General features: G+C 47.0%; 1 protein-coding gene across 50 annotated transcripts in view; it reads right to left on the bottom strand.

Annotated features, from left to right (window-relative positions):
• Positions 1-24,528, bottom strand: part of LOC144576499 (uncharacterized) — an 86,294-nt gene that overhangs the window by 8,065 nt on the left and 53,701 nt on the right. For 12 of the 50 annotated variants that reach the window (XM_078355363.1, XM_078355352.1, XM_078355381.1 and 9 more), the window contains 11 exons: positions 24,107-24,174; positions 23,313-23,340; positions 22,732-22,799; positions 21,313-21,380; positions 20,830-21,005; positions 16,977-17,023; positions 16,272-16,293; positions 11,611-11,690; positions 11,125-11,149; positions 10,795-10,842; positions 9,804-9,991 (listed from right to left, as the gene is read on the bottom strand). In XM_078355363.1, coding sequence (XP_078211489.1) covers positions 21,348-21,380; positions 22,732-22,799; positions 23,313-23,340; positions 24,107-24,174 — 197 coding nt within the window. In that variant the 3' untranslated portion in view covers positions 9,804-9,991; positions 10,795-10,842; positions 11,125-11,149; ... (3 more) ...; positions 20,830-21,005; positions 21,313-21,347. Of the gene's footprint in view, positions 1-6,717; positions 6,857-8,301; positions 8,336-9,186; positions 9,992-10,794; positions 10,843-11,124; positions 11,150-11,610; positions 11,691-15,956; positions 16,294-16,976; positions 17,024-20,829; positions 21,006-21,312; positions 21,381-22,731; positions 22,800-23,312; positions 23,341-24,106; positions 24,175-24,528 lie in introns of those variants that run through there. The other 38 variants (XM_078355354.1, XM_078355358.1, XM_078355391.1 and 35 more) reach the window with 16 other exon arrangements.

The raw sequence follows: 24,528 nt of genomic DNA, 5'->3' as shown, positions 1-24,528 counted from the left end.
GCATGGATGATGCTCCAGGTGTGGATGTCCCAGCAGTGGATGATGTCCCAGCAGTGGATGATGTTCCAGGCATGGATGTGTCCCAGCAGTGGATGATGTCCCAGCAGTGGATGATGCCCCAGGCGTGAATGATGCCACAGCAGTGGATGATGCCCCAGGCGTGGATGATGCCACAGAAGTGGATGATGTCCCAGCAGTGGATGATGCCCCAGGCATAAATGTCCCAGCAGTGGATGCCCCAGGCATAAATGTCCCAGCAGTGGATGATGCCCCAGGCATGGATGATGTCCCAGGTGTGGAAGATGCCCCAGGCATAAATGATGCCCAGCTATGGATGATGCCCCAGGCATGGATGATGCTCCAGGTGTGGATGATGCCACAGCAGTGGATGATGTCCCAGCAGTGGATTATGCCCCAGGCATGGATGATGTCCCACCAGTGGATGATGCCCCAGGCGTGGATGTCCCAGCAGTGGATGATGCCCCAGGTGTGGAAGATGCCCCAGGCATAAATGATGCCCATCTATGGATGATGCCCCAGGCGTGGATGATGCCACAGCAGTGGATGATGTCCCAGCGGTGGATGATATCCCAGCAGTGGATGATGCCCCAGGCGTGGATGATGCCACAGCAGTGGATGATGTCCCAGGCGTGGATGATGTCCCAGCAGTGGATGATGCCCCAGACGTAAATGTCCCAGCAGTGGATGATGCCCCAGGCATTAATGTCCCAGCAGTGGATGATGCCCCAGGCATGGATGATGTCCCAGGTGTGGAAGATGCCCCAGGCATAAATGATGCCCAGCTATGGATGATGCCCCAGGCATGGATGATGCTCCAGGTGTGGATGATGCCACAGCAGTGGATGATATCCCAGCAGTGGATGATGCCCCAGGCGTGGATGATGTCCCACTAGTGGATAATGCCCCAGGCATGGATGTCCCAGCAGTGGATGATGCCCCAGGTATGGAAGACACTCCAGGCATAAATGATGCCCATCTGTGGATGATGCCCCAGGTGTGGATGATGCCACAGCAGTGGATGATGTTCCAGCAGTGGATGATGTCCCAGAAGTGGATGATGCCCCAGGCAGGGATGATGTCCCAGCAGTGGATGATGCCCCAGGTGTGGAAGATGCCCCAGGCATAAATGATGCCCATATATGGATGATGCCCCAGGCGTGGATGATGCCACGGCAGTGGATGATGTCCCAGCAGTGGATGATGCCCCAGGCATGGATGGTGTCCCAGCAGTGGATGATGTCCCAGCAGTGGATGATGTCCCAGGCGTAAATGTCCCAGCAGTGGATGATGTCCCAGCAGTGGATGATGTTCCAGGCATGGATGATGTCCCAGCAGTGGATGATGTCACAGGTGTGAATGATGCCACAGCACTGGATGATGTCCCACCAGTGGATGATGCCCCAGGTGTGGATGATGCCCCAGGCGTGGATGTCCCAGCAGTGGATGATGTCCCAGCAGTGCATGACGTTCCAGGCATGGATGATGCCACAGCAGTGGATGATGCCCCAGGTGTGGATGATGCCCCAGGTGTGGATGATGTCCCAGGTGTGGATGGTGTCCCAGCAGTGGATGATGCCCCAGGTGTGGATGATGTCCCACCAGTGGATGATGCCCCAGGCGTGGATGTCCCAGCAGTGGATGATGCCCCAGGTATGGAAGATGCTCCAGGCATAAATGATGCCCATCTGTGGATGATGCCCCAGGTGTGGATGATGCCACAGCAGTGGATGATGTCCCAGCAGTGGATGATGTCCCAGCAGTCGATGATGTTCCAGCAGTGGATGATGCCCCAGGTGTTGATGATGCTCCAGGCGTGGATGATGCCACAGCGGTGGATGATGCCCCAGGGATGGATAATGCCCAAGCAGTAAATGATACCCCAGGCGTGGATGATGTCCCAGCAGTGGATGATGCCCCAGGCGTGGATGATGCCCCAGCAGTGGATGATGTCCCAGCAGTGGATGATGCCCCAGGCATAAATGTCCCAGCAGTGGATGATGTCCCAGAAGTGGATGATGTCCCAGCAGTAGATGATGCCCCAGGCGTGGATGATGCTCTAGGAGTGGATGATGCCACAGCAGTGGATGATGCCCCAGGCGTGGATGATATCCCAGGCATAAATGATGTCCCAGCAGTGGATAATGCCCCAGGCGTGGATGATGTCCCAGCAGTGGATGATGCCCCAGGAGTGGATGATGCCCCAGGTGTGGATGATGCCACAGCAGTGGATGATGCCCCAGGTGTGGATGATGCCCCAGGCGTGGATATGCCAGCAGTGGATGTCGTCCCAGCAGTGGATGTCGTCCCAGCAGTGGATGACGTCCCAGCAGTGGATGACGTTCCAGGCATGAATGATGCCACAGCAGTGGATGATGCCCCAGGTGTGGATGATGTCCCAGGTGTGGATGATGTCCCAGGTGGGGATGATGTCCCAGGTGGGGATGATGTCCCAGCAGTGGATGATGTCACAGGCGTGAATGATGCCACAGCAGTGGATGATGCCCCAGGTGTGGATGATGCCCCAGGAGTGGATGTCCCAGCAGTGGATGATGTCCCAGCAGTGGATGACGTTCCAGGCATGGATTATGCCACAGCAGTTGATGATGTCCCAGCAGTGGATAATGTCCCAGCAGTCGATGATGTTCCAGCAGTGGATGATGTCCCAGCAGTGGATGATGCCCCATGCATGGATGATGTCCCAGCAGTGGATGATGTCCCAGCAGTGGATGATGCCCCATGCATGGATGATGTCCCAGCAGTGGATGACGTCCCAGCAGTGGATGATGCCCCAGGCATAAATGTCCCAGCACTGGATGATGTCCCAGCAGTGGATGATGCCCCAGGCGTGGATGATGCTCCAGGTGTGAATGTCCCAGCAGTGGATGATGTCCAGCAGTGGATGATGTTCCAGGCATGGATGGTGTCCCAGCAGTGGATGATGTCCCAGTGGTGGATGATGCCCCAGGCGTGGATGATGCCACAGCAGTGGATGATGTCCCAGCGGTGGATGATATCCCAGCAGTGGATGATGCCCCAGGCGTGGATGATGCCACAGCAGTGGATGATGCCCCAGGCATGGATGATGCCACAGCAGTGGATGATGCCCCAGGCGTGGATGATGCCACAGAAGTGGATGATGTCCCAGCAGTGGATGATGCCCCAGGCATAAATGTCCCAGCAGTGGATGATGCCCCAGGCATGGATGATGTCCCAGGTGTGGAAGATGCCCCAGGCATAAATGATGCCCAGCTATGGATGATGCCCCAGGCGTGGATGATGCTCCAGGTGTGGATGATGCCACAGCAGTGGATGATGTCCCAGCAGTGGATGATGCCCCAGGCGTGGATGTCCTAGGAGTGGATTATGCCCCAGGTATGGAAGATGCTCCAGGCATAAATGATGCCCATCTATGGATGATGCCCCAGGCGTGGATGATGCCACAGCAGTCGAGGATGTCCCAGCAGTGGATGATGTCCCAGCAGTGGATGATGCCCCAGCAGTGGATGATGCCCCAGGTGTGGAAGATGCCCCAGGCATAAATGATGCCCATCTATGGATGATGCCCCAGGCGTGAATGATGCCACAGCAGTGGATGATGTTCCAGGCGTGGATGATGCCACAGCAGTGGATGATGTCCCAGCAGTGGATGATGCCCCAGGCATGGATAATGTCCCAGCAGTAAATGATGTCACAGGAGTGAATGATGCCACAGCACTGGATGATGTCCCACCAGTGGATGATGCCCCAGGTGTGGATGATGCCCCAGCCGTTGATGTCCCAGCAGTGGATGACGTTCCAGGCATGGATGATGCCACAGCAGTGGATGGTGTCCCAGGTGTGGATGGTGTCCCAGCAGTGGATGATGCCCCAGGCGTGGATGATGTCTTACCAGTGGATGATGCCCCAGGCGTGGATGTCTCAGCAGTGGATGATGCCCCAGGTATGGAAGATGCTCCAGGCATAAATGATGCCCATCTATGGGTGATGTCCCAGGTGTGGATAATGCCACAGCAGTGGATGATATCCCAGCAGTGGATGATGCCCCAGGTGTGGATGATGCTCTGGGCGTGGATGACGCCACAGCAGATGATGCCCCAGGGATGGATAATGCCCCAGCAGTGGGTGATACCCCAAACGTGGATGATGTCCCAGCAGTGGATGATGGCCCAGGCATGGATGATGCCCCAGGAGTGGATGATGCCCCAGCAATGGATGCCTAAGGCATACATGATGTCCCAGCAGTGGATGATGCCCCAGGCATGGATGATGCTCCAGGCGTAAACGTCCCAGCAGTGGATGATGTCCCAGCAGTGGATGATGCCCCAGGTGTGGATGATGCCACAGGTGTGGATGTCCCAGCAGTGGATGATGTTCCAGGCATGGATGGTGTCCCAGCAGTGGATGATGTCCCAGCGGTTGATGATGTCCCAGCAGTGGATGATGCCCCAGGCGTGGATGATGCCACAGCAGTGGACGATGACCGAGGCGTGGATGTTTCAGGAGTGGATGATGTCCCAGGTATGGAAGATGCTCCAGGCATAAATGATGCCCATCTATGGATGATGCCCCAGGCGTGGATGATGCCACAGCAGTGGGTGATGTGCCAGGCATAAATGTCCCAGCAGTGGATGATGTCCCAGCGGTGGATGATGTTCCAGCAGTGGATGATGCCCCAGGCATAAATGTCCCAGCAGTGGATGATGCCCTAGGCATGGATGATGTCCCAGGTGTGGAAGATGCCCCAGGCATAAATGATGCCCAGCTATGGATGATGCCCCAGGCATGGATGATGCTCCAGCTGTGGATGATGCCCATCTATGGATGATGCCCCAGGCATGAATGATGTCACAACAGTGGATGATGTCCCAGCAGTGGATGATGCCCCAGGCACGGATGATGTCCCAGCAGTGGATGATGCCCCATGCGTGGATGATGCCCCAGGCATGGATGATGTCCCAATAGTGGATGATTTCCTAGGCGTAAATGTCTCAGCAGTGGATGATGTCCCAGCAGTGGATGATGTTCCAGGCATGGATGATGTCCCAGCAGTGGATGATGCCACAGCAGTGGATGATGTCCCACCAGTGGATGATGCCCCAGGTGTGGATGATGCCCCAGGCATGGATGTCCCAGCAGTGGATGATGTCCCAGCAGTGGATGATGTCCCAGCAGTGATGATGTTCCAGCAGTGGATGATGCCCCAGGTGTGGATGATGCTCCAGGAGTGGATGATGCCACAGCAGTGGATGATGCCCCAGGGATGGATAATGCCCAAGCAGTAAATAATACCCCAGGCGTGGATGATGTCCCAGCAGTGGATGATGCCCCAGGCGTGGATGATGTCCCAGGAGTGGATGATGTCCCAGCAGTGGATGGTGCCCCAGGCGTAAATGTCCCAGCAGTGGATGATGTCCCAGCAGTGGATGATGCCCCAGGCCTGGATGATGCTCTAGGTGTGGATGATGCCACAGCAGTGGATGATGCCCCAGGCGTGGATGATGTCCCAGGCATAAATGATGTCCCAGCAGTGGATGATGCCCCAGGCATGGATGATGTCCCAGCAGTGGATGATGTCCCAGCAGTGGATGATGCCCCAGGCGTGGATGATGCCCCAGGCGTGGATGTCCCAGCAGTGGATGTCGTCCCAGCAGTGGATGACGTCCCAGCAGTGGATGACGTTCCAGGCATGGATGATGCCACAGCAGTGGATGATGCCCCAGGTGTGGATGATGTCCCAGGTGTGGATGATGTCCCAGCAGTGGATGATGCCCCAGGCATGGATGGTGTCCCAGCAGTGGATGATGTCCCAGGTGTGGATGATGTCCCAGCAGTGGATGATGCCCCAGGTATGGAAGATGCTCCAGGCATAAATGATGCCCATCTATGGATGATGCCCCAGGCGTGGATGATGCTACAACAGTGGATGATGTACCAGCAGTCGATGATGTCCCAGCAGTGGATGATACCCCAGGTGTGGATGATGCTCTGGTCGTGGATGATGCCACAGAAGATGATGCCACAGGGATGGATAATGCCCCAGCAGTGGATGATACCCCAAACGTGGATGATGTCCCAGCAGTGGATGATGGCCGAGGCATCGATGATGCCCCAGGAGTGGATGAAGCCCCAGCAATGGATGATGCCTGAGGCGTAGTTGATGTCCCAGCAGTGGATGATGCCCCAGCAGTGGATAATGTTTCAGGCATGGATGATGCCACAGCAGTGGATGATGTCCCAGCAGTCAATGATGTTCCAGCAGTGGATGATGCCCCAGGTGTGGATGATGCTTCAGGTGTGGATGTCCCAGCAGTAGATGATGTCCCAGCAGTTGATGATGTTCCAGCAGTGGATGATGCCCCAGGTGTGGATGATGCTCCAGGCGTGGATGATGCCACAGCAGTGGATGATGCCCCAGGGTTGGATAATGCCCCAGCAGTGGATGATACCCCAGGCGTGGATGATGTCCCAGCAGTGGATGATGCCCCAGGCATGGATGATGTCCCAGCAGTGGATGATGTCCCAGCAGTGGATGATGTTCCAGCAGTGGATGATGCCCCAGGCATGGATGATGCCACAGCAGTGGATGATGTCCCAGCAGTTGATGATGCCCCAGGTGTGGATGATGCCCCAGGCATGGATGATGTTCCAGCAGTGGATGATGCCCCAGGCGTGGATGATGCCCCAGGTGTGGATGATGTCCCAGCAGTGGATGATGCCCCAGGCGTGGATGATGCCCATCTGTGAATGTCCCTGATGTCTCAGCCATGGATGATTATTCAGCTGTGGATGATGCCCCAGCCATGGATGAAAGCCAACAGTTGTTTTCAAGAAAAGTCTAGTACACAAGTCATTAGTGAGATTTATCAAGGAAAAACGGAAATCACAAAATTAATATCAGAAATTAATAGGAAGACTTAACCACAGAGAGAGCAGAGATTACAAAACAATGAGTGGACATTATGAATACATAACTTGTTTTAAAGCAACGTTTTGTTTCACTTTGGCTGGTGTTCATGTGCTGCAGTAGCCAGCCAATAGTGGGAGTCTCCTCATGGAGGAGGCTTGGGTTGAGGATGAGGGCCTTTAACCCGCATGCACAAGAGAGTTGCCATGAGGGGATGGAAACCAGGCTACAAACCAAGTGTTGCACAGAGTTCCTACCTGTCCCTCTCCCTCACCATTTTCAGCTGGCCGGGTTTGAGCATTTTAGGGCTTGGGAAGATATTACTACATCTACTAAAAATCATCACGGATCCTTATGTGCTTTGGCCAGCTGCTGAGCAAATTAACTTCACACCTGAAGTGGGCCGCACTGGCCTGTGCGGTCCCCCACTCCTCTTAGAATTTGTGAGCTTGGGGCCTGCTGGAGGGTGGACGGTGGGAGGAGGGGGAAGATCAGGAAAATAACTGATATTAAGCTGAATACGTGGATGATGAAATCACCTGCACAACAAATGCTTCATGACACACGTTTACGCATGTACCAAACCTGCTCATCCCGCACAGGTTCCCCTGAACTTAAAAATTAAACAAAAAAGGACCTGTGAGCCGACCCAAACAAACATCTTTGTGCTTTTCAAACTGATGACTACGCCGGTCTGTGAGGAGATGTACCTGTAACTGCCCTGGGTTGTGTGACCATGGAGGCCACTTTATAACGATGGGCAGTCTCTGGGAATTCCTTAGGGCTTAAACACGAATGCTGGACTCCCTGCATGGTGGTCAACACCCCATGACTGAGAGCATACCAGTAGTTGCCAGTGTCAGCACTGGCCTAGACTCCTGGGTTTGTGTTTTCACTTTTTCATTCAGGAACTCAGGAGCTGGGGCCACCCCCTGGCCCTTCAGGTTCTCCACCTGAGCTGTGAGGATAATAAACCAGACCCAGGGATGGCTCTGGTGAGGGTGGAGGAGTCACTGTACAGACAGAGTAGAGTGGGGCTGGATTTTATTCTTTAAAAGTAGACACTGGAGAACGGGCTGTGTAAATGGGAAATCTCTCCTGAGAAAACACACAGCCTCACCTGCACAGAAGCACACACGTTCACATCACATGATGCAGCCTCACACAAGACACCACCAATCCTAGAGCACCCAACTCAGTACCAGCCAAAAGGGAGCACAGATGCTGCCTCAAAATTTGGCCATGATTTTTCCCCGGGGAACTCAGGTTTCTAAAAAACACTTTCACTATGCTTATTCCTATCACAATCCCAGAATCAGCGTGGCACTGCACATTGAAACCAGCTTTTTTCTTGACAATAATTCCAGAATACTTACCAGAGTCACACTTCAGATAAAACACCAGCACTACCTGCAACACAGAAACAAAGCTTTATGAGGGGCATGTCATGCTGTGGACTGTTTGCAAAAGGTTCTGTTTCTCTCAATGAATACTGAAATCCTGATCACAAACTTAGTCAGCTGCTACAGTAATCAAAACAGCACGGTACTGGTACCAAAACAGAGATGTAGACCAATGGAACAGAAAAGAGGTTCATTGGACGGGACAGAATGGGAGGCCACAGAAGCCTGGGATAGATTTTATGTCCCCACAACACAGCAGTGAGCACACTTCATGGCGTGCTGATGCTTACTGAATGGTACAACTGAGGACTGGGTGATTGTTTGATTGTATGTTTTTATTCCAAGAGGCTCAACAACATGCTCTATGGAAGCATGATCCTTCAAAAGCACTCATCTATCCTTTCAGTAATTTTTCACTCCCTCAGCCAAGAGCTTCTCCATCTGGGTTTCTGCAACACCAATCTCAAACCCATAAAGCATGGGTCACAGCAACCCCGCTAAGCTCACACGCCCAGCTGTGGAAGCAAACTTCACTTAATGGCAAGTCTACTTTGCCACTACAGGCAGTGCAGCATGTTAGTTTATAGATTAGCCTTTGGTGTTAGAGAGGTCCAGCTGTGGGTGTGTCCCGTGAATAATTTACTTAACTGAGATTCACATTCCTCATCTGTATAATGAATAGAACCAAACTATGCCTCAAAGTGATTGTGATGCTTCAAAGAGGCAACATAGAAAAGTGACCACATAGTATCCAAGACTCAAATGTGTATCACTTATCCTTTACATTTTAATAACTTAAGCAGCTGTTATCAAGTACAGTCATGTGGCATAGTGACATTTTGATCAATGATTACTTACATGGCTGGGGTCAGATGGGCGTACACAAACCTACTGGCCTGCATCATTAGATTAAAAGAAAATTTTTTCTTAAAAATTTTAAGTAAGATGCTATACAATTGAAAGACTAACCACAGTGATAGAAGTTTCAGGGAGAGATAAAACTAAAAGTGCACAAGGATTTGGAGAAATGTCTCCTCACATATGCTGCCACAGGAGCATGAATTAGGGACACCATTTTGAATAATATTTGTCACTATTCATGGCAATAAAAGATATGTTCCCTTCTAACAATCTACTTCACAGAAATGAGTGCCAGTATTATTCCAAAGCCGGTTACACTTACGAACGTGAATGAATTTCAAATCATAATGTGAGCGAAAAAGCCAGACTCCGAGAGTCACATATTGACTTATTCTATGTATGACAGTCCAAACCTGGAGAGGTCTAAACAAGTCATTAGCAGTCAGAGCAGGTCCCTTAAGGAAGAAGATGAATAAAGGAGGAGGGAAATTTCAGGGAGGAACCAGGGATGTCTGCACTTGTGCCATCTCACCCTCTCAGATGTCAGGGTCCCAAAAGAGGGTGCTGGCAATATTTAGGTGGTTCAAAGGTCTCATGAAGAAAAGCAAATGACAGACAGCAGCAAACTCAGTTCTTTAATGAAGTGCTCCAGACTGGATCGAGGGTGCACACTTAGTTTTGCATCTTATGTAAAATGAGGATCCTCCAGAGATAAAAATGTCATCCATAGCACAGCATGGACAGAATTATATGCTATCAGCACGTTTTATCCTATGGAGTTTCCTGCACACCTTTTAGCAATCTGTGAATAAAAGGTCCAGAACTTAACTTATAAATATCAGAGATATTAGAGAACAACGAAAGCCTAATTTTTGAAGACAGGAAATAGTGTAATGCCATCTTCTGTGGGAAGAAACTCTTGGTTTCCCCAAAAATTACAGAACTGGAGAAAAGAAGCCTCATTTCAGAATCTGCGGTAGGGGTGGGAAGTGGAGGCTACAAATGTGCTCAAGGTCAGACTCCTTCTCTGCCTTCCCAGGAGACTGGAGACCTACCAGCGAGCCCAGAGTGAACATTCACTCTGCCATCACCCCTGGGAGATCCCTTTAAACCCACAGAGAGGACAGAAACATAAACGTGCTATAACAAGTCTTAAAAGTTCAGAGGGTGATTATCAATTTCCCCTTAGCACACAGCAGAGTTTTTTCTAAGTTCAAGTAAATGCCTGTGAGAAAAATGCTCCCACAGATTCCTTCCTTTCCTTACAGATGACACTCAATGCCCAGCCCTACATCCCTTGTGCATAATCCCAAGGAGTGCTGATTAATCCAAACCAAAGGTTTGGATGTTTCACTGGGCAGAAAAGAGCAGGCGTACTGCAGAGATCAACTCTAATGAACACAGCACCCTCACAGCCCAGAGACACAGTTCCTACCTTTATGACAACAAACTTTGAAAAGAGCAAACCAAACCTCACACACATTTTCATTTTCTTTCTGATTTCATACCCCCTGCTTCAGCCCCTCAAGCAGCGGGGATAACATGAAGGCAAAGATTCTTAGGAACCCTTTCACATTAGGTCCTACCTGGAAAGTAGTTCCCTACCTTGGGGTATGCCTTTGATGACTTTGAAGATGCTCCACAGAAGCCAGTCTTTAGAAAAAATAACATCAGGACAAGTCATTAGAAAGAGTGACTCACCCACTCCTCTTCCAGCAGCTAAAGCCACGTGGCCTCACACATCATACCCTGGTCTTTGTTCTGAGTTGATAAACCTTCCTACAGCCTCTCTGGCTGGAGTTCTGTATTGGCCAAATCACTTCCTCTCAGGAGACCCCCCCAATCCTCCTTCCCAGCAGGATCCCAGAATCAGGTTTCTATACACTCAAGCGGCAAGTTGGTCCCTCATGATGTGAGCTACTTCATGATACTTACTTTTTATCCTTTGCTGGATTGTTCTCTGCAATTATACAAAAGAAAACATTATGAGGCTGAGACTCTGTGGTGCACCTCACATAGATCTGTTATTCCCTTGGCAAGGGTAGAAAACAAGAAGTGGCACAGCGGCTGAGCCATAGGTCAACATCCTCAAAATCATGAGGATGCTTATGGAAAAATAAGGTCTTCATTCACAGAATTCATCTTTAAAGTTGATTTAATGGGCAAATACACAATGCTTAATCCAAGGAGGAAAACATGTTGAGGAAAGTACCTCTGCATTACAGCCAATAATGGATGCTGTCATTTGAAAACCTCCCAGTGTATTGCGTGTTAGTTGGGAAGACATTCCCACTGAATTTCACCCCCACAAAGAGAATTGCATATGCTGTACATAATGTACATTTTCAGATTTTCATATCCAGATTGAGAAGAAATCACAAAAGCAAAATTTCTTTAGAAGACAAAGAAAAGGAGTCTTACATAGAGGTTTTCCTCCTCCAGATCTTCTTCCTCTGTCCAGGGTCTGAGTCCAACCATGCTGGCCTGGTCATCTGAAGACACTGGAAGTACACAGAGGAAAGCTCAGTACCCTGGTGGTTGGTGGCTGTGAGTTACTCAGGGAGCTTTGCTGAATGTGGGGTATGGAGGTGGGTGATTATCAAGCATGGACTGAGTTGCTGCTGGGCTGTCCCCCTGGGTGGAAGAGGGCTGGCGAGGGAGGGCAGCGGGAAAGAGATGAGACATGGAAGTCTCCGCCTCGTACTAGAGGCATGATGCAGCAACACAGAAGAGTCAACAGAAAAGGGAAACTCAAATGCACACTAAGGTTCAATGGAAGAGTGCCTTTCTGTCTCTCACACATTTTGAAGCTCTTTTAAACAAACAGCATATTCAAGACTACATCAGTACTCTAGGACCCAATCATGCTGGTGCTACATTTAGCATCAGTTTTAAAGATGCATAATAAAAACCTGGGTCTACCCAGCCCCTTATCTGAACCCACTTTCTTCTATTGATTCCAGGTTTTTAAACTCAACCAATTGACAATCAAAAAATCTTGAAATCTTCCTTATGACCTGGAGCCCCAACCTTCTCCCACTTTCTGTTGTCCCGTCTTTCTCAACGGAAGAAATTGACATCTTGCATGCATTAATTGATGTCTTATGTCTCCCTAAAACATGTAAAAACCAAACTCTAGCCCGATCACCTTGGATATGTGTACTCAAGACCTCCTGGGGCTGTGTCACTAGCATGTCCTTAACCTTGGCAAATTAAACTTCTAAGTTGATTGAGACTGGTTTTAGATAATCTTTTGGTTTGCAATGTATAATCATAGTGAGGTTTATTTTTTAGAAGAGGACACTAGGGATTTATTATGTCAAACAGAAGTAACAATAAATGTTTATGTGATTTATGTCCCAGGAACATTTTTCCATTTATGGATTCACATGAAGGGAAATAGCTGTCGCTGCAGTTCTGTTTTTTAGAATTTTCAATCCTTGAATAAAAGCTAAGTTGATCAGACAGATGGATTCAATTCTAGGCAAAACAGTCTATTTTAGTTACGTACTGAACTTTTGTTATAGTCAATGATGGAAGAATTGGAAACATTGAAATTATATTCTATAAAACAACTGGTGTTAATCACACGAATAGTTCCTTCTTCAGTCCACCTTTCCTTTGTCATGGAGGTGCAGTAATTGCCTATGGAGGATACCTATGCTTCTTTTCTGTCTTGTCATTGTGTCTAATGAATGTAGTTTGCAGAATTTGATCATTTCTAGGTCTTGTGGTGATAAAAGTTTTCAGCTATCTCAAAAATATCCCATTCATCTTATTTGTTTGGGGCCAACTGCTGAGGAATGTCCCCAGCACTGAAAGGAGTTTCTCAATATTTCTAAGTACCACTTTCTAATATTCAGAACTTGCACTTGACCCTGTTGTCAGGGGTATCTAAGGCAGCTCTGTAGTATTCACACCAATGGCCATGCCATATCCTGCAGTTACAATCACTGTTGTCTGCCCTAAGCCACGTGACTGCTGCAGCCATCTTGGAATCATAGGCAGTGTTTGGGATCTCTGTAGACTCATGTGTGAGGGAACCAACTTACAGCTACCCATGATGGTAGGGTTGAGAGCCATCCTCCTCAGGGTAATAACTGTAGTTTGACAATTCATTATCAATTCAGCTTTAGAGCTATAACCCTAGGTTCATATCTTGCCTCCTTCCTTTAGGGGCTTAAAAGCATGGGCACATTCATTAGCCCTTCGGTTTCTCCATCCAAGGAGTGTGTGGATAGTAAACAATCACTGTTTAGGTGAGCTCTGTAGTGAGGAGTGAATGGGTTTATTAAAATAAACTGTGTATTGTAGATCTTCAGAATGGTCAATTAAAAAAGAACTGACTTGCTTGATATCTCAAAGCTTAACACATTCCAGACCTGCATGCATACCCAAGAGATAAGGTCCCAAGTCAGGGGTGATGCCATAATGCACAACTGCTCTGTCCAAAAATAGTCATTTTAACTTAACTCTAACCTTGAGACAAAAGAATGAGATATGAGTATCAAAAATGCTTTTGGTGACATCCGATTCCACACAGTAGCTACATCTGAATAAAAGAAAATTTAAGTGCATGCTGTCTACAGAATGAGTCAGTGACCTGATGAAAAATCAACAGAGACCTCGTCAAATGGAATGAACACCAGTTTACTTGGGGAGGAGAATTATCTACCATATTGGAAGGTTCCAAGTATGTGATATCATATCCTGTATGATTTCTTTCTCTTAAATGTAAAGTGGCTCAAACTGAGGCTGTTGCCAAGTTACAGAGATGACTGTGGCTTGGCCTTGGCAAAGTGCTCTGGATAGTGTCACAAGGGACCTGATTTGTGCCTTCCTTCCTTCTGAGGAGGGTAACAGGTTGGGTGAAAGCATATTATTCATATCTCTGTACATAGGGAATTTTGAATAATCCACAAAAGTAAGTTTAAAACTGTGTTTTGGTAGGTAAACTGGCCTAGACACAGATATTATCAGTATGTATTTGGGAAAACGTGTGATATGAGTAGAAGTAACACACTCTCAAATACTGTGAACTAAATATACATTTAGGCTGATGAAAGGAGGTAAGCCATGAAAATAGCAATATTAGGTTTCTTTCTTGTGCGTTTTCCTTCACATTTCCACATTCTGGATTCACTTCAGATTCTGAAGTCTAGAGTTTAAAAGATAATTGATGGTGGAAAGACAGAAGCACAAGAGACGCCCCTATATGCTTTCAGTCAACACGAAGAGGGAAGTCAGGTATGCAGAATCTCATCAGAAATACTGCATTTTACTCTTTGGAAAAATAATAAACATACAATAGCATGAACAAAAAATTAAAACTATAAATGATGGAATAAGTAGGTGAAGTATTTCCTGAACAACCTTACTACACCAATTGGAAGGACACCATTCAGTAGGTGAATATGAATAGACCTTCACAGTAACAATATACATGAGAATAGAGGTATGAAGCTGAGAACTTCTTTCACATTCTGCATATGGAAAATCGGAGATAGTCTACAAGAATGCTATTCATGCTAATAAATTCATCAAAATTGCAGAGTACAAGGTTAACACTCAAATGGCAGTTGTGTTAATATGCACTCAATATCAATGATCCAATAGCAAGATTACAAATGTAATTCCATGGATAATAACCTCTGAAATCATTAGATACTTAGAATCTAACCAATAAGATTAAATACTCATAGCCTGGTAAGAACAGAATGTGACTGAAAGGAAGTAGAGAAGGTACAAATAAATGAAAAGGCATTCGTATTCACAGACAGGAAGGCAAAAGCTGACTAATACACAATACTACAAAATGATCCAAAGACGCACAAGAACTACTATCAAACATGCACTTTTCTATGTGCAGACATAGAAAAGATAACCCAACATTTTTTTTGAATTCTTATATGTCTCAAACAATCATAATAATGTTGAAAAAGAATAACGTTGGAAGATACGCATTCATGAGATTGAAATCTATGAGGAAAAGATACAGAAATTCAGACAGCAGGGTCCTAGCATGGGGGCACCCATAAGTATTGGAGATATGGAATACAGATCCCAAAATTCAATGCATGCATACACAGCCAACTGATCTTCAACAAAGGTGCCGAGAATGCACAATGGGAAAAGGAAGACCTCTTTAACAAATGATGGTAAAACTCCATATTCTCATTTAAATAATAAAATTGAGCAGCGTGCTCAAGGGTGTACTTCTTCCTCCATTTACAAGACACTGGACCTTTGCAGTGACCCCAGAGAAAATCTTCATCGTGTCCCCCATGCCCAGAGAGAGCCCTGGATATCAGGAGTAAACAGCAAGGACAGACAAATGAATGTGCTGCCATGAAACCTAACAGTTCAGAAGGTGAGGATCAGTTCGTCCCAAGCATCTGGGCACACTGTGGAAGACTTGTTGTCTCCAGGATTAAGTAACTGCCATGACAGAACTGTGTCCCAAACCAAAGGCTTTAACATTTTGCAGTGGCAGAGGCAGAAAAGAGGTATCCTCAGAAAGACCTTCTTCAAATAATAAAGCAAGAACAGGGGACACACAAAAAAAGAAGAAAAAAAAGAGGTGATCACTGACAGGGTACTCACACTTCTCACCACTATGACATTAAACTCTGACAAGAACAAACTTCATCCACGTTTTCTTTTTCTTCTCTTTCTACATGCTCGCTCACCCTCCCAAACAGTAGGCAGAAGCTGAAGGCTCCTGGGAACCTGCTGTATTAGATTCCACCTGTAATCTTGTTGCCTACCTGGAAAGGTGTCTTCTTCGCTGTTGAGATTTTCCAGAATCCACTCTTTAGAACCACCAACAGCAGAGTAAGTCAGAGAGAGGTGCACTCACTTCTACTCCAGCTGAAGCCACATCGGCTCACATAACGTTCCCTGGCTGGTCCTCTGGGTTCATATGCATTCATACAGTCCCTCTGATCATAGTTATACATTTGCAAAATTATTTGCTCTCACTAGACCCCCAATATTCTTTAACCAGAACCCAGCATCAGGTTTCTATATATTAAAACCAGCAAGTTTGTTCCACAGCAAGTGAGCTACTTCAGGGTACATACCGCAAACAGTGAGTGATGAACTCTGTAATTAGACAAAACAAGATGCTATGAGAATCAGATGAATTCTTCTGCACCCCCGCCCCCACCCCCACAGATCTTTCAGTCTCTTGATGACTTCAGGAAACTAGTTGTAAGACAATGGTTGAGTCTTACAAAGGCCAACAATCCAACATGCTAGAATAGAGGACACCTGTGGAAAAGACAAGACCTTTTCCCACAGAATTTATCTAGAAGTTGATTTACATTGGCAAATACACAATGCCTAAATGAAAGAGGAAAACTGGTGTTGAGGAAAATTCCTCTGCGTTACAGTTGATAATGAATGCTGTCATCTAAAAACATTCTAAAATATCATGTATCCGATGGGAAGACACTCCCATTGAATTCCAACCCCAAAAAGAGAGTTGGACATGTCAGACATAATGTGCCTTCTCAGATTATCACAATTAACAGAAGGAAAGAAATCAGAAAAGAAACAATTCTTTTTTCATTTTGTTTTCTTTTGAAGTTTAGGTTCCAGGATGCATGTGCAGGACTGTGCAGGTTTATTACACAGGTAAACATGTGCTATGGTGCTTTGCTGCATCTATCAACCCATCACCCAGGTTTAAGCTCCGCATCCATTAGCTATTTATCCTGATGCTCTCCCTCCCCAATCCCCACCTGACAGGGCGTTCTTTAGAGGACAGAAAAAGGGGTTCTTACCTCACCATCATCCTGAGAAGTGATGCTCCTGCAATCCTCAGAAGGAACTGGAGAGAGACAGAGTAAAAGTCAGTACCCTGGTGGCTGGAGACTGTGAGTAACTCAAGGAGCTTTGCTGGGTGTGGCATATGGAGTGTGGGACTGAAGATTTTGAGACCATCTCAGAGAAACAATTATGTTCAGATAGTACTGTGAGGGAGTCTCACCAGATATCTTTCATCTTAGACAATGCCAAGACCTAATAATACTCTTGCATTCCCAATTCCCAAAAGATATTAACCAATCAAAAAGCAAGGCTTAGATGTTTGCTGTGACATAGGCAGGAAAAACTGGTCTCCTGGGAAAAGTAATCATTAAATACCAGAGCAAAAAACGATGGTTACAAAAGCAGCCCACAAAGCCCATGGACACACATCCTCTCATCTCTATCTTATTGAAATACAACAGAAATAAGTCAGACCTCTACAGCTATTTTTTTGGGGGGGTTCTGGCTTCATAGCCCCTTCCCTAGGTTCCAAAGCAATGGGTGTAACCCAACTGCTCCCAGAAATACTCCTAGGGTATCATTTTTGTTTTTGTTTGTTTGAGACAGAGTCTTGCTCACCAGGTACCAGGCTGGAGTGCAGTTGTGGGATCTTGGCTGACTGCAACATCTGCCTCCTGGTTTCAAGCAATTCTCCTGCCTCAGCCTCCTGAGTAGGTGGGACTACAGGCACACACCATCATGCCCAGCTAATTTTTGTAGTTTTAGTAGAGACGGAGTTTCACCATGTTGCCCAGGATGGTCTTGATCTCTTGACCTCGTGATCCGCCCACCTCAGCCTCCCAGAGTGCTGGGATTAATGGCCTGAGCCACTGCACCCGGCCTAGGGTATCATTTTCTACCTGCAGAAATTGTCCTATTGCAGCTTCCCTCATGGATGGTGCCAACTGGCCAATATTTAGAGACACAAATCTCAGCAAGAAGTTATTTGAGAGAGTGACTCACCCACTCTCCTATTCCAGGTGAGGCCACACTGGATTACATGAGATCACCCTGAGCTTTCCTCCGTGTTCTCAGACTCTCTATAGGCTCTGTGGAGCCAGAGGTCTTCAACAAAACATTGCTTACACTTTCCAGCCTTCAAGTAAGAAAGAGAAGCTGAAGGAAACACCTTCCCATTTTTCCTTCCACTGGCCCATTATCGGTCTCACCTCCAATCCCATAACACTGAGATCCCAACTTACAATTAGACCCTGGGCCAGGCTCACAGCAGACATGCAAAACAGCATTCTGAGGGGAAGGAAATGCTCTCTGATGTACAGCTGCTGGGCCATCGCATGGTGGCTGATGTGATGAGATTTTGAATATTTCATTGTATATATTTGTTTATTTAAGTATAAAGAGGTATATATATGACTGAGAAGCACACTAAATGGGACAGCTCCAGAGATCCAGACATGAGGAAGACCCGACTCCCCTCTCCTGGTGTTTTTTGCAGAATCGTTTGCTGCTCAGATCCTACCACACATTTACAGTTACTTCCTGGGCATATGCACAAGGGCCCATCACTGTATGGGGCTGAGGATATGACAGTGAGGACAACATCCAGGTCCAGAGGGATTCCAACAGGGATATGCTTGCACCCAGTGGAAGAGCATGGCCCTGCACACCCTGTCCAGACTAGATCAGAGCAGCAGGAGCAGGGGGGTGGGGGCATCTCACTGTCCTCAGGAGCTCACCCTCATCTCCAGAGACCCTGACTCAGAAGCTGGGCAGGCTCCAGGATGAGTGTGTGGCTCAACAGGCTGGACAGTCTGAGAAGAAAACCTTTCCACACCTGCACTGGATCCCAGCCCAGGGGTGACCTAGAGCTCATCCCAGGGGTGTGTTCATTGAAACATCCATGGAGCCTAAAGTGTCCATCCCAGGACTGAGCTCTGGGGTAAGGACAAATGAAGACACAGTCACTGCCCTGTGAGTAAATACCCATAGCCAGGGTTCCTCTATTCACCTGTGGGAAGACTCAGACTTTGAGGCAGAAGATTTTAAACCATCTCCAAAATAAGTGGAAACTGAGATGTTATGGATTGCACAGAAGAGTTGCAAGGATGACCTGGAGGCCGGGGTCAGTCCCCAGCCCTTTGCTGAGATCACCCTGCACTGGAACTCATGTCCCTCCCCACCTACCCTGCTACTTTGGAGTGCTGCAGCTGCCCAGGCCAAAAGCTGGAAGACTCGGTCCAGTTGAAAAGCATTTCTTGGCCAGAAGACCCTTGGCCAACAGGGTCTACTGAAGAATCATTCCTCAGGAGATTTCCAGAAGAGGTGAAAAATAAAAACTTCTCAGGCCTGGGACCTCTCTGTGTCTGGTCTGACCCTGAGGTCCATTCCTACTGACTCGTGTCCTGTCTGCTCTGTGTAAGAAAAATGGGGACCTGATTCCTGTTCTGCCCCTCTCCGCAATGACACTCTGCTGGTATCATTGCCATCATTGCACAAAAAGATGGAGAAGACGTGGGTCAGGAAGGAAGCTCCTTTCTCAAGGTATTTAGGGTGATGTTCACACAAAGCTTTCGACAGAGAGGAAGGCCAAGTCCTACTCACTCCTCCCCAGAAGGGGTCTCATATCCTGCCTGGGCCCTGGTGATGACACTGAACTAATTCCCCTAACATTGCAACCTTGACATTCTCTTTTAACAATGTCCCTAATGTCCTGTTTCCCCTATGATCCTCTAAATCATGTTCCCCTTCAGGTCTAGCATGAGGCTCTCCCTTGCTCTCTCCCATGAAGCCCACTAAGCGGGTGTCAATGAATTCAGAGAACCTCAATGTTGGTAATACTAATATTTTCCTTGACTTACACAACAGCGCCCCCGAAGCACCAATGGGAAGCTTCGTCTAGAGATTAAAGATGTCAAGAACAATCTGGTCACGAGAACATCACTTCTGGGGTGAATAAGTGACATTGCAAAACAAAACAGTTTCATTCCTTTGTTCCATTGGAAAAATACTGACACATACAAGACAATCAAATTTTACTGAAAAGCAAGGCATCTCCTCAGAATAAAGGCTCCAAAAAAACCCTCAAACCATCATGTGGTCTACTTGACATTGATCATGACTTAAAGCAGCTACCTTGGCTCTCGGTGTGAAGGTTTTCAGAAGAAAACAAAAATCTATTTTAACAGTAGCATCAATAGGGCATGATGGAGATTCTACTGTCTAGAGCTGAGTTCTTCATGGAGACATCTGTTTCTCACAGCATGCCCCAGATCCTCACACCTATCAGAAACCTGAAGCTAGAAAGGTTCTCCAGACAAAAGCAAGCAAGAAAATCCCCCCTGACTTATCACCTAGATTTGTCATTACGAAGAAAGTGATATTAGAATATGCACAATGTTAGAGAAGGGAACAACACACATTGTGGGGGAAGTAAACGGGAGAGCCTCAAAATATAGAGCTAATGTATGCAGGGCTTAATAACTACATGATGGGTTGACAGCTTCAGCAAACCATGCCACACTTCTATCTATGTTACAAAGCTGCATGTCCTGCACATGTATCCCAAAAATTAAAATCAAATTTAAATTATAAAAGAAATTGCCAGAAAAGGTAAATCTAGTGAAACATAATGTAGCTTAGCAGCTGCTTTGGACCAGGGGTGTGGGCCTTGAAGAAAAAAAAAGTGACTACTAATGACTATAGGGTTTCTCTGAGGGAAAATGAAAAGGTTCGAAACTTGGATGTGACAATGGCTGCACAAGCCGGTAAATATACTAAAAACCCTAAATAACACAATTTAAATAAGTGAATAGTTTTGCATGTCGACTGAGTGACAATAAAGCCATTTAAAAAATAAATAATACTTACTGAGGTAATTTGGGGCTGTCTAAATGTCCTGGTACAAGGGAAAACCACACAAACAATCGTAGGCATCATGTCATGCTGGGTGCTGTTGCTGCAGGACTTTTCACATGGTGACATTAGAAACCTGGTCCCCAAATGAAGCATATCACTGGTCCCCAAATGAAGCATAGAAGATACTTCTGAAAGAAACAGTGGGGTGATTTGGAAATTTAGCAAGTGGCCATCTCAGCTGGAAAATACCAAATAATTTTTCAAGAAGAATAAGTTCCCCCTAAGAAAGATGCCCACGACAAGATTGTAAGTTATGCCATTTTTGACAGACATCGTCAATCAGGCCGGAGTTGGTCAGAACATCCACTGACTGGTCACTAGACTCCACGATAACTGAGGTCTGATTCACAATGGCAGTCAAAAAGGATATTCACTTGATATTCCAGAGGACCCAGAAAGAAAAATTTCTCTTTGAGACAAAGAAATACACCTTACCTCATCACGGGGTAGCTCATCATCCTCAATAACTTCTAATATGAGGTCCTGTGGGACCTCAACGGGACCTAAGAGAACACAGAGTGACAGTCAGTGCATTGGTGCTGCTCAGGAATCTCACAAGGAGCTTTGGGAAATGTGGACTGGGCTGGAGGGTATGGAGCTGGGTGTTTGACAAGCATGGACCCAGCTGCTGTTGGGCCATTCTCCTTGGTGCTGTAGGAAGGAGAAGAAGAGGGGCAGAAAGAAATGAAAGAACCTGGCTTCCTAGTCAGGGCAACCTTATCAACCTGAAATCGTCATACTTGAGGAACCGGTTAATAAAGAAATAGAGTGTACTAGAGAAACAGGAAGTAGATTAGGGCTGCCTAGGACCAGGGGCGTGGGGAATTTAAGAGAACAGAGGAGTCACTACTAAGCGGGTTTTCTGATATTAAAAAAAGCTTCTAAAATTAGACTCTAACAATGGTTGCACAACCCTAAAAATAGAGTATAAACACGAAATCACCTACTTTAAATAAGTGAATTTGTTTGTATATGCACTATGTCTGAGTAACTGTTTAAAATAAAAAAAATACGTATGGCGGTGATACAAGGATGCAGGCTTCTCCTGCAATAAGAGAAAAAGAAACACCATGAGGATTACATCATGCTGGATCTTGCTGGCAAAGGTCTGGTATTCACTTGGTGACGTTAGAAAACCAGATTGCAGGCTGGGTGCAGTGGTTCATGCATGTAATCCAGCATGTGGGGAGGCTGAGGCAGGCAGATCATGAGGGCAAGAAATTGAGGCCATCCTGACCAACATGGTGAAACCCTGTCTATACTAAAAACTTCAAAAAACCCGGCATGGTGAAACGCCATCTCTACTAAAAACTACAAGAAACCTGGCATGGTGGTTGCAAGAAACTTCAGTCCCAGCTACTCGGGAGGCTGAGGCAGGAGAATGGCTTGAATGCAGTAGGAGGACGCTGCAGTGATCTGAGATCACAACACTGCACTGTAGCCTGGTGACAGAGAGACTCTGTCTCAAAAACAAAACTAAACTAAGCAAAGAACCAGATGTCAAACAGTGATGAAGTCACAGGCCCCAAATAGAGCACAGGGGATGCTTGCAGAAAATGCAGTGGGTTTGGAATAGGCAGCAAGTATCTATGCTGGCTGAAAAATACAAAATTACTTTCCAAGGAGAAAATGTGACTACTGAGAAAGATGCACAAAACCAGATTCTAAGTTATGCCATCTTTTGATTGACATCGTCAATCAGGCCTCCGTTGGTGAGAAACTCCACTCACTGGTCGCTGGACTCCACAATAACTGAGGTCCGATTCACAATGGCAGTCAAAAAGGATATTCACTTGATATTCCAGAGACCCCAGAAAGAAAAATTTCTCTTCGAGACAAAGAAATGCATCTTACATCGTCATGGGGTAGCTCATCATCCTCAATGTCTTCTAGTATGAGGTCCTGCCGGACCTCAATGGGACCTAAGAGAACACAGAGTGACAGTCAGTGCATTGGTGCTGCTCAGGAATCTCACCAGGAGCTTTGGGAAATGTGGACCGGGCTGGAGGGTATGGAGCGGGGCGTTTGACAAGAACGGACCCAGCTGCTGCTAGACCATTCTCCTTGTTGCTGAAGGAAGGAAAAGGAGAGGGGCAGAAAGAAATGAAAGAGCCTGGCTTCCTAGCCAGGGCAACCTCATCAACGTGAAATCGTCATTTGAAGAACCGGTTGATACAGCAAGAAAGTGTACTACAGAAACAGGAAGTAAATTAGGGCTGCCTAGAACCTGGGGTGTGGGGGGTTGGGGAGAACAGAGGAGTCACTACTAAGCGGGTTTTCTGAAAGGGAAAAACAGCTCCTAAAATTAGATTCTAACAATGGTTGCACAACCCTATAAATAGAGAAAAAACACGAAATCCCCTATTTTAAATGAGTGAATTTGTTTGCATATGCACTAGGTCTGGGTAACTATTTAAAAGAAAAAGAATACGTACGGCGGTGATAGTGGGAGGCAGGCTTCTCCTGCAATAACAAAAAAAGAAACACCATGAGAATTACATCATGCTAAGTACCGTTGACACAAGTCTCGTATTCATTTGGTGAGGTTGGAAAACCAGATGGCAGGCTGGGGGCAGTGGTTCACGCATGTAATCCAGCATGTGGGGATGCTGAGGCAGGCAGATCATGAGGGCAAGAGGTAGAGGCCATCCTGGCCAACATGGAGAAACGCCTTCTGTACTAAAAACTACAAAAAACCCGGCTTGTTGGTGGCAAGAAACTTCAGTCCCAGCTATTCGGGAGGCTGAGGCAGGAGAATTGCTTGAATGCAGTAGGAGGACGCTGCAGTGATCTGAGATCACAACACTGCACTGTAGCCTGGAGACAGAGAGACTCTGTCTCAAAAACAAAACTAAACAAAGCAAAAAGCCACATGTCCAACAGTGTTGAAGTCACATGTCCCAGATGGAGCACAGGGGGCGCTTGCAGAAAATGCAGTGGCTTTGGAATACTTGGCAGGTATCTATGCTGGCTGAAAAATACGAAATTGTATCTCAAGGAGAAAACGTTGCAACTGAGAAATATGCACCAAACCAAATTGTTAGCTATGCCATCTTTTCATTGACATCGTCAATCAGGCCTCAGTTGGTGAGAAACCCCACTCACTGGTCGCTGGACTCCACGACACCTGAGGTCCGATTCACAATGGCAGTCAAAAAGGATATTCCCTTGATATTCCAGAGGCCCCAGAAAGAAAAATTTCTCTTCGAGACAAAGAAATGCATCTTACCTCGTCACGGGGTAGCTCATCATCCTCAATGTCTTCTAGTATGAGGTCCTGCGGGACCTCAACGGGACCTAAGAGAACACAGAGTGACAGTCAGTGCATTGGTGCTGCTCAGGAATCTCACCAGGAGCTTTGGGAAATGTGGACCGGGCTGGAGGGTATGGAGCGGGGTGTTTGACAAGCACGGACCCAGCTGCTGCTGGACCATTCTCCTTCTTGCTGAAGGAAGGAAAAGGAGAGGAGCAGAAAGAAATGAAAGAGCCTGGCTTCCTAGCCAGGGCAACCTCATCAACGTGAAATCGTCATTTGAAGAACCGGTTAATACAGAAAGGCAGTGTACTACAGAAACAGGAAGTAGATTAGGGCTGCCTAGAACCTGGGGTGTGGGGGGTGGGGGAGAAAGGAGGAGTCACTACTAAGCGGGT

The sequence above is a fragment of the Callithrix jacchus genome, chromosome 18, assembly GCF_049354715.1.
Source record: "Callithrix jacchus isolate 240 chromosome 18, calJac240_pri, whole genome shotgun sequence".
Taxonomy (NCBI): domain Eukaryota; kingdom Metazoa; phylum Chordata; class Mammalia; order Primates; family Cebidae; genus Callithrix; species Callithrix jacchus.
Note: the sequence above shows the minus strand (reverse complement) of the source record. Positions and strands in the feature narration are given on the sequence as shown.